General features: G+C 43.7%; 1 protein-coding gene across 1 annotated transcript in view; it reads right to left on the reverse strand.

Annotated features, from left to right (window-relative positions):
- The window catches only part of TCERG1L (transcription elongation regulator 1 like), a 1,516,577-nt gene extending 1,509,540 nt beyond the window's left edge, over window positions 1-7,037 (reverse strand). Inside the window, exon 1 of the mRNA XM_069239738.1 lies at window positions 6,589-7,037. Coding sequence (XP_069095839.1) covers window positions 6,589-6,852 — 264 coding nt within the window. The 5' untranslated portion in view covers window positions 6,853-7,037. The remainder of the gene's footprint in view (window positions 1-6,588) is intronic.
- Window positions 7,038-9,657: the final 2,620 nt, after the last annotated feature.

Raw genomic sequence — 9,657 nt, forward strand, 5'->3', positions numbered from 1 at the left:
TTGTGCAGATCCATCAATGTAGGGATCTGTTAACATGGAATTGGGAGGGAAAAAACTGCTCATTGGCTAATAAATGTGGCATTGTTTGATTAATCCTCGCAAAACTTGGTACATGCTTGAAAGGATTAGATGTCTGTTAGTATGTCAATGTTTGTGCAAATCCCTGTTGGTGGTCTATAGAAATATAATTTGCTTATGACATTAACTTAAAGCTATTTGATAAATATGCATCAAATGTGGCAAATTACGCATAGTGCATTACTTTCAAGTTTCCAGAAGATCCAGTTGGGGTAAAATGAAAGGAGGGGATAAAAACATTTTTGATTCACTAATAACTTTGGCACTATTTCATGAACTGGCATGACATGTAGCAGATATGCAGTACATTAAGCATTTTGCTTGTATTTTCACTTTGTACATATGTATCAGATGGAGGCTCTGAAGGCCAGAACATCCATGGAAGAAGGATTGTGGAAGATATAGATGAGGTAAGTCCCATTTATTAAACCTCATTCACCAACTTTCTCCAAGAATTAAATCCTAAGCTTACTTCACATGACAGGACATACAGTGATGAAACGAAAACAGTAGTAAATATTGCACATCTTCACCTCTAACAAGGAGTAAGCAGACTCTTGTCCAGACGTAACATCAGTACATTCAAATGGAATATGCAACCATGACCACAGAAGCAGAATTAAGTTTCATAATCAGACAGAGATGGAGGTGTTTTAAGAGCTCTTTTGTTACCACAAAAGCTATGAGAATCAGATTGCCAAAGAGAATTTAAGTTCTTGTCAAAAGATAAATCCCTCAGCCACATTTTGTGTTACAGCATCAACACTACCAAATAAGTTAACTCTACCAAAAAGGTAACTCTACTCAAATTCCAAATGCTATTGACATTTGTTTGATGACATTGTTGAATACTTTAGCAATTTCTCTAGGTTCAGTAAACGTATAGTATACACATGTTCTAACAGGTGCATGCATTTTGACTAAATCGGCAAGGTGAAATTAAACTGGTTTGGTTTTCTAAAGTCACATTAATCATTCATTTTCCTCCTAGCTAAAGACTCATTCACTCTCAACCACCAAAAATCATCAGTTGCTACACCAGTCCAACATTTACTTCCATCCATCCAACCCGGAACTGATTCAAAAGGAGTTATGTTGGTACTGTACATTGTGGCAATCTGTAAACAACTATTCTATCTTGTAACGCTCTACTCCAATCTAAATGATTAACATTGGCTACTTGTATATCCTCTTTCAGTGTGTGATTAAGGCATTCTACCATGCCACTGGTCTCTGGGTGGTACAAAGTATATTTTTATGGATAATTCTGCAGCTCTCAAAAAACTCTCCGGACCATATTTATACTTTTTGACGCATAACTGCGCTAACGCAGTTTTGCGCCAAAAAAATTCGCGCCGGCTAACGCCATTCTGAAGCGCCATGCGGGCGCCGTATTTATTCAATGACGTTAGCCGGCGTTAGCCGCCGGCGCTGCCTGGTGTGCGTGAAAAAAAACGACGTACACCAGGCAGCGCCGGCGTAGGGGGATATGGAGCTTGGGCGCCAAAAAATGGGGCAAGTCAGGCTGAGGCAAATTTTTCGCCTCAACCCGATTTGCGCCATTTTTTTCGACTCCCAACCACCATTGAAATGACTCCTGTCTTAGCAAAGATAGGAGTCATGCCCCCTTGCCCAATGGCCATGCCCAGGGGACTTATGTCCCCTGGGCATGGTCATTGGACATAGTGGCATGTAGGGGGGCACAAATCAGGCCCCCCTATGCCACAAAAAAATAAAAAATAAAAACTTACCTGAACTTAACTTAATGTCCCTGGGATGGGTCCCTCCAGCCTTGGGTGTCCTCCTGGGGTGGGCAAGGGTGGCAGGGGGTGTCCCTGGGGGCTTGGGAGGGCACCTCTGGGCTCCTTCCGAGCCCACAGGTACCTTAACGCCTGCCCTGACCAGGCGCTAAAAAACGGCGCAAAAGCGGCCGTACGTCATTTTTTTGGACCCGTCCACTCCCGGGCGTGAATTTTGCCCGGGAGTGTAAATATGGCGCACATGCCTCGGAGTCAACTTTTTAGACGGGAACGCCTACCTTGCATATCATTAACGCAAAGTAGGTGTCCACGCTAAAAAATGACGCAAACTCCATGGACTTTGGCGCTAGACGCGTCTAACGCCAAAGTATAACTATGGAGTTAGTTTTGCGTTGGAATTGCATCAAAAAAAACAACGCAATTCCGGCGCAAACAGAGTATAAATATGCCCCTCCATCTCCATTGAACAAAATTGTACCCGAGATCAATTAACTTTGTACTTTGAAAACCTTCACAGAAAAAAAAGTTCCTTACGAAATTTGATAACCGTACTAGAAGGGATATCCCTCACACAGGTAACTTCTGGTCATTTTGAAAACATGTCTACAGAAACCCTTAAAATCTGTAAATATGTTTTATCACTTCAAACTTCCTACTATATCAACAAATATATCCTCCCAAGCACCACTCAGAAGTTCTCTGTAAACCGTAGAAGGAATACTGTTGTTTAACGTTTTGTGACTGTCCAGACATTCAGAACAATGTGAATTCACCTTTTTACATTCAGGTTTCATCACGCCACCAGAAGTCAGCACAAATACACTCTCTAGTTTTATAAACGCAAAATGACCTTCATGAGAAATATCTCCTCAATTTTGTAGGGACCACCCACCTGGTGCCCAGGAATATTAAGTTATCACTGCAATAAAATTAATCTCTATCTTCAAAGTCAGTCAGAACGCTTCCTGAAGCAATTTATTTCCAAACACCCATCACTCAAAACAGTTTTACATTAACACAATTGAAAATCTCAACACATTTTGCTTTTCCAATCACCTTTAGGTATAACTACTTGGTGCACCAAACATACACTCTCTTCTAACCACACATCTTCATCTATGCGTTCCTCCCTTGACATTGAAATGCCTTGTACAAGTCTAGAAAAACAGTCTGCCACACAATTTACCTTGCCTGGTATATACTCTCTAGAACTTGTATGATTCTATAATTTCACTAGCCATTTCCATATATGTGCAGAAGGTATATCCAATCCTTTTTTCTTAAAACATCTCTTTCAGAGATTTATGGTCTGATCTGATAACAAAAGTGTTACCCCCAAAGAAAGCTCCTGAACTTCCTAACTGCACACCTGATTCCCAAAGGTTCTTGTTCTATAACCCAGTGGTTAAGGTCAGCACCCTAGAACACGAATGAAGCAAAAGAAAGAGCACTTTCTCTGGTGCCGTCCTCATCACCAGTGTAAAGGCTAAAGCAGTTACCTAACAAATATCACACAAGACAGCAAAAATGTCGGCCCCATTTATTGAACCTCATCCATCAACTCTCTCTCCAATAGTCATTCTTAGAATTCCAAGCAAAGATTATCACTGTATTCCTTGAATTACATAATAAGACTACTTCAGATGAAAGGGCATACAGTACTGAAATGAAAGCAATAGAAAATACCACAGATGCTATGTTAAAAGGGAGGACAAAAAAAGTGTTAATTTTTCGAATAACATTTGCACTGTGTGACGAATCTGCATAAAATTCAGTGGGAACTATGAAGGATTCGTCTTCTATTAATATCCCAATATAAAACATTCAAGTGGTTATAAATGTAGCACTGTTTAATGAATTGTACCAAATAAGTTCGGCAGTTAGAAAGTTACACCCAGTGCAACTATTTCAAATCTCATATAACTCCAATGCTGGATGTGGTAAGGGGGGGGTACAACATTATAATTTACTAATTACTTTGGCACTGGATGGATATGCATGGAATATGGCAGAGACTTAGCATATGTAGCCTACTTTTGCTCTTCGTAACTTCTGCAGGTCCATCAAAGAGGAGCAAATTTAAGGTCTTTTTTTGGTTATCTTCACGGAACCACAACTGGACTTTAACTATTTTTTATAGATGTATGGATGTATATATAACTATGCACAACTACGAAGAGCACACAATGTTATTTATTGTCACTGTTGAGTGTTGTGGGGAGAGGCCAGGACTCACGAGAGCCAAAGCCTTGAGTGAGTCACAACGTGCTTGCCCTCCTTCAACATTGGTGATATATAGCATATTATACTGTGTGCATATGAATTTATGGTTTATACCATGGCATTTGTTCATGTGCATTTCTTTTAACAAAATATAAACAAAAACAGGGCTGAAGGTGTTACATTTTGTACTAAGGTAAAACCGAAATGAGAAAGCTTCCTGGCTATGAGTAGAGATATTTCCTTAAGTAAAGGAATTATGTACAGTTAAACAGTATACAATGATTTCTCATATCACTGTTGCAGTATTGTGGTAACAAACTGGAATTTTACCTTTTCACTGTAGTAATAAATGTGTCGAACTGCCTTTATTAGTACAGTTTTTTTTAAATAACGTGTGTTTGTGGGCCACTATTCATCCATCCACACAGTGTTTATTCATGAAGCTCATGCCGAGACAGCACGTCTAAAAATCATTGCTGACAGCACAAGCTCAAGTCTCATAGGGAGAATTCACTGGTTAGTCAGGTGGGAAATCTCACTTGGACATCCTGAGGTAGGGATCGGTATGTAAATTGAGAAGGGTTTCCCGAGTTTCGTGGAGGAGGAGGCTGTCAAACAAGGTTTGAGTAATGAACAAACCCGCTGAGGGTTTTCTCAACGATCTTGCACTTCTCTGTAACAATATTCTATGCAATTCATCTCCCCTGTGCTGCATCCATCTGTCCATCTAGCATCGACACGCTGTGATCATCAAGTACCAGTTGTTGAAGGCCGATTTATAAGCATGCTTTGTCTACTAGGACGACTACAAGTAAGTAATAAAGTAACAGTTCGGTCTAAAAGGAACTTAGTACAAGCCACGACCCAAAGTCAATTAATTGATACCTCCCTTAAGTGTTTGGCAGGACATGGGCCACAGGCTCTACGGCGTGTCTGCAATGGGAAACGAGGTTATCGAACAGTTCCTAGAATAAGCACACGTCAAGAAAACATGTTTCTTTTTTCCTTTAACACTGCTCCATGTCGACTAAATCGTTAGGTGCTTTCGAAAGTAATATGCGAACTACAGCACTGGGAGAAAAAGCGACTCACTCAATGTCACACAAATGGGCAAGTGGGGAAGCTAAGATTTAGACGCATAATTCCAGTTCTCAAACAGTGAAAATAAACGACAATAAGAAAGTAACAGCTCAGAGGAAATCAGACACTTTTGGGTGGTCAATCAGCGCTCTCCGAGTGAGTATACGTATTAGCCAGGTTTTGAATAAGGAATCGCCAAAAAACTTAAATCCCATTTCAGAATTATTTCTTTCTGTTGACTTATTTATAGGAATTTATAGATGTTTTTCAAGGATTGGCTTTTAAATTTTAGCCCTTGAATCCTCCCCCAATGCCCCTAATATCCGCACCCCAGCACTAAATCCCTTGATGAACAGTTGGGAAACACCAGCCGGGCTCCTGGGTGCAAACCTGCAAGGACAAGCACAGTGATGCTGCAGGTTTCTAAACATCTGAGAAACCCGACTGGCTTGACATAAAGTACCTCTAGCGGCAAATGCCTGGCACCACACCACAAATAACCTTTGAAAAGCCATCATCGAAACATGAAAAAAAAAAATACAACTAAAATATAAACTCACTCTCCGGTTATTAGAGTATATGTATGCGTGGTTATGTGTGAGGAATAGAGAGGGTTACAGCATCGTAGCGAATAATTAGATGGATAAAAAATAAATCCAGAAATGCTTTACTAAATGATCACCATGCCTCATGATTATTTCATCCTGTTGAGAGCTTTCCCGTCTGAGAGCCGAAAAGCTCGCTACCGAAAACGAATGCATCTTTTGAGTGCAATAATTACCAACCGCAATCTGCAATTTACAACGCAGTTTAATCACTCAAAACCACTTAGAAAAGGGCGGCTATATTTGCTTCCGTTTTTGTTCAGAAATGATCTGGATTCCGACAAACATATTCTATTTTTTTCCTCAAGCAGTCAAATAATACAGTTTCGCTACACCTTGGCAAGCGTAAAGCTTTTACTGTGGTGACATTCTCAATAGTTTCCCACATCTGCATTTCTGTGTATGGCACAGCTGTGTTGATCACTGAAAGTGTAGGCGACCGCTCTCCCATGAGGGCGAAATACGTGTTGACTCCCTCATTGCTAATGGGGTTTTAATGACCTGAAAAGTATGATACTGACGACTAGAACGATTAGTGAATTATGAGGAAAGCGAAAGGGAAACGGGGTGTGTAATCACGGTCTCTCCTGCAACCTTTTTTTAATAAAATAAAAAAAGAACGCTGTGTTTGCACTGGGCACATAGGATGGCTGTAAAACTTCTTGGGACTAGCGCCCCCGGGATTCTGAACAGACTTCTCTCCATGCAGTAGGTATTCACAGCAGACATCATAAATAATGAATAGGGCGTGAGCTCGCATCTCTGATCTCTGCCTGATACCGTATCCCATCGGAAGGAAGCCCCGCTGGAGCCACAGTGGACAGCTGTCCAGGAAAGATTACCTGTCCATTCGGCAGAGTGTACTGATGGACAGCGGGCTCTGGTGCGGAGGGCACGGGCATCAGCGGCAAGAAGGGGTCGCAGGGCACCTGCCAGCTGGGTATCCTCTGTAGGAAAGGAGGTGGAGAGGAGACCAGAAAGGGCCCGGGCACAGCACCTATTCGAAAGAGACCCGCAGGAGCTGGGACCATCCAAATCCAGGAGGGTGCTTCTGCGTTCATCTGCCAGAGCACGGGCGGCCGTTTGAATCTCGGTACAGGGAGCATCCTACATCGTCTGCGCCAGCCGCTCACAGTGACTGCACAGCAGGGTATGGCGCGGATCCAACTCAGGGTGCTGTCCAGCGCTCCCGGTGCTGATCCGACTGTCGATCCTGGCGGACTAGGCAGCTTCTGCGCGGAGATAGATGCCTGTTTCTGCTGTAGTGCAGCACGCCGCTCTTTAGCGGAGGCGGTATAGCACCGGAGGGGAACCTCCAGCGGTACTCAGTGGCTGCCCTGCTGGAAGTCCCCGCCCTCTGCCCCTCCCACCGGCCCTGCCTGTTGGCTGCGGGGCTTCGGGTATTTGTGCTCCTACAATGTCCAGTCTCCGTGTGCGTCCTGCAGGTTCCTGGGCCAGCGTCCTCTCTGTTTTCCATGTATCAAACGACTCCCCCACTTATTGGAAATGTCCATTCCGTAGGGTCGGGTACCCCACACTGTGCGAACTTCCATGGTTGCTACTTGGCTGTAATTTCCCTGTCTCTGCAATGCCAGTCACAACACTGTTTATCGGCTCCCTCCACCCATTTAGTGTATACGCGACCTGCCTATGGGTTCGCTGCTTAGAGGCTTCTCTGTATTTTGCCATCATTTTTTTTCTAACTCATACTGACGCCGTGCATCACAGGTTCAGTTCCGCCTTGTGACCTGACCGTGAATACCAAAATAAAGCGGCCATCGCATCCTGTACAACTTGCGTTATCTCGTCAGGGTGCCTCCGACTGGTTAGCTCTGAGAGCTGATAGACTTATTTTGAAATTCCACCTTCTAGCATGATTGACTCATTACATCTACCAGAGTTTGAAATCCGTCAGGTACAGTGATGGATATCAAACGCTATTCCTACGAGGGCTCAAAGTCTGAAATTGTCGTTGGATGAGCTTTAGCTTCAACACTTTTTACCGTGTGTTAGACTTTTCATCCTTGGCGTGGTCTCCCTAAACATTTTGCCTCTGTTTCCCAGGTTGCTGGTGTGTGTTGAACTCTGATTTTGCTGTTTTGGTTACTCTGGGCACTTTACCACTTCTAAGTACAAGTGCTCCTTTACAAAACATGTATGTAATTGGCTTATCCATGATTGGCATACTTGATTTATTGGTAAATCCCTAATAAAGTGCACTAGAGGTGCCCAGGGCCTGTGAATCAATACTACTAGTGGGCCTGCAGCATTGGTTGTGCCACCCACATAAGTAGTTCTGTAATCATGTCTCGGACCTGCCACTGCAGTGTCCGTGTGCAGTTTTTAACTGTAAATTTGACTTGGCAAGTGTACCCAATTGCCAGGCCTAAACCTTCACTTTTCTTACATGTAAGGCACCCCTAAGGTATGCCCTAGGTAGCCCCAAGGGCAGGGTGCTGAGTATGGATGAGGTAGGACATATAGTAATGTGTTTTATATGTCCTGACAGTGAAATATTGCTACATTTGTTTTTCACTGATTCAAGGCCTGTCCCACTCATAGGTTAACAAGGGGGCTACCTTTAAATCTGATTAAAGTGTAGATTTCCTTAGGGAGCGGATGGACATGTGGAGTTTGGGGTCTTTGAGCTCACAATTTTAAAAATTGTGTTTGAAAATGCCACTTTTAGAAAGTGAGCATTTTCTTGCTTATACCATTTCTGTGACTCTGCCTGTCAGTTTGACAGTTGGGCCGGTTGCACCTCACACTAGACAGTGACACAAAAGGAGCTGGGGTGTAGTCTGCATTTCCTGATGAACCACCTGTGCTGGGGGGGGGGAGTGGTCACTCATACCTGAAAGGCCTGTGCCTGCCCTCACACAATGCCGTCTCCAACCCCTTGGTGAGTGTCTGACCTGGCCTGGGCAAGGCAGGATTTCACATTCAAAAGATACTTTGCTTTGAAGTAGGCCTACTTCTAATGAGAAATTGGGTATAAGAAGGGCACCCAAAACCACAGACTTTAGAACACGTCTGAAAACCAATAAGAACCTCTGCCTGGAGAAGAGCTGAAAAGCTGAGGATGAAGAGCTGTCCTGCCTGTGACTGTGCTTTGTGGAGCTATCCTGCAGTTGCTGCTTCTGGCTGTGCTAGAGGGCAAAGACTGGACTTTGTGTGCCTTCTATCTTGGTAAGATCCCCAAGGGCTTGATTTAGAGCTTTGCCTCCTGTTCTTTGAAGTCTCAGGAACATCAAAGACTTCTCTCTGCCAGCACTTGGAGTCTCTGGAGAGACTCCTGCTCTGCCCTGTGGTGCCCATCCCGCTCCTGGGACCCTGAAAGGAGAAGCTCGCAGCCTAAGAGGGAGAAATCCATGCACAGAACACTGTGCGGAAAAAAGATCGATTTAACTCCGATCTGTGGCTGGAAACTCGACGCGCTTCTGGCTTCACAGCTGAAAATCGATGCTCGCCTGCAGCGAGACTGAAGAATCAATGCACGGAGCTGGAGAAATGACACGCAGCATAGCTGACGGAGGCTGGTGAGATCGCAAGCCGCGATGCGTGGTTTTGAGTTCATCGTGCAGCTAGATTTCCAACGCAAGCACCGCTGGGCATATAAGAGCGACTCAAGGCCTGCCTGGACCCGAGAGTGCTGACCGGATCAACGCATCGTTCTTCTGTGGAGAGAAGAAATGATGCGCCCGACCAAACGAAAAGGAGAAACAACGCAAGGTCTCGCTCATGAGTGAAATCGACGCATTGCAAGCCCTTTTTGATGCACACTCGCCTGTGCGGAGTTATTTTTGACACACCCAAGCTACATTTTCACACTAACAGTGTTAGTGTGTGTTTAAAACTGCATGAAGACTCTTTTTGCTTTTTAATTGATAACTTGACTAGTGTATTGTGGA

Source organism: Pleurodeles waltl, chromosome 6 (genome assembly GCF_031143425.1).
Source record: "Pleurodeles waltl isolate 20211129_DDA chromosome 6, aPleWal1.hap1.20221129, whole genome shotgun sequence".
Lineage (NCBI taxonomy): Eukaryota > Metazoa > Chordata > Amphibia > Caudata > Salamandridae > Pleurodeles > Pleurodeles waltl.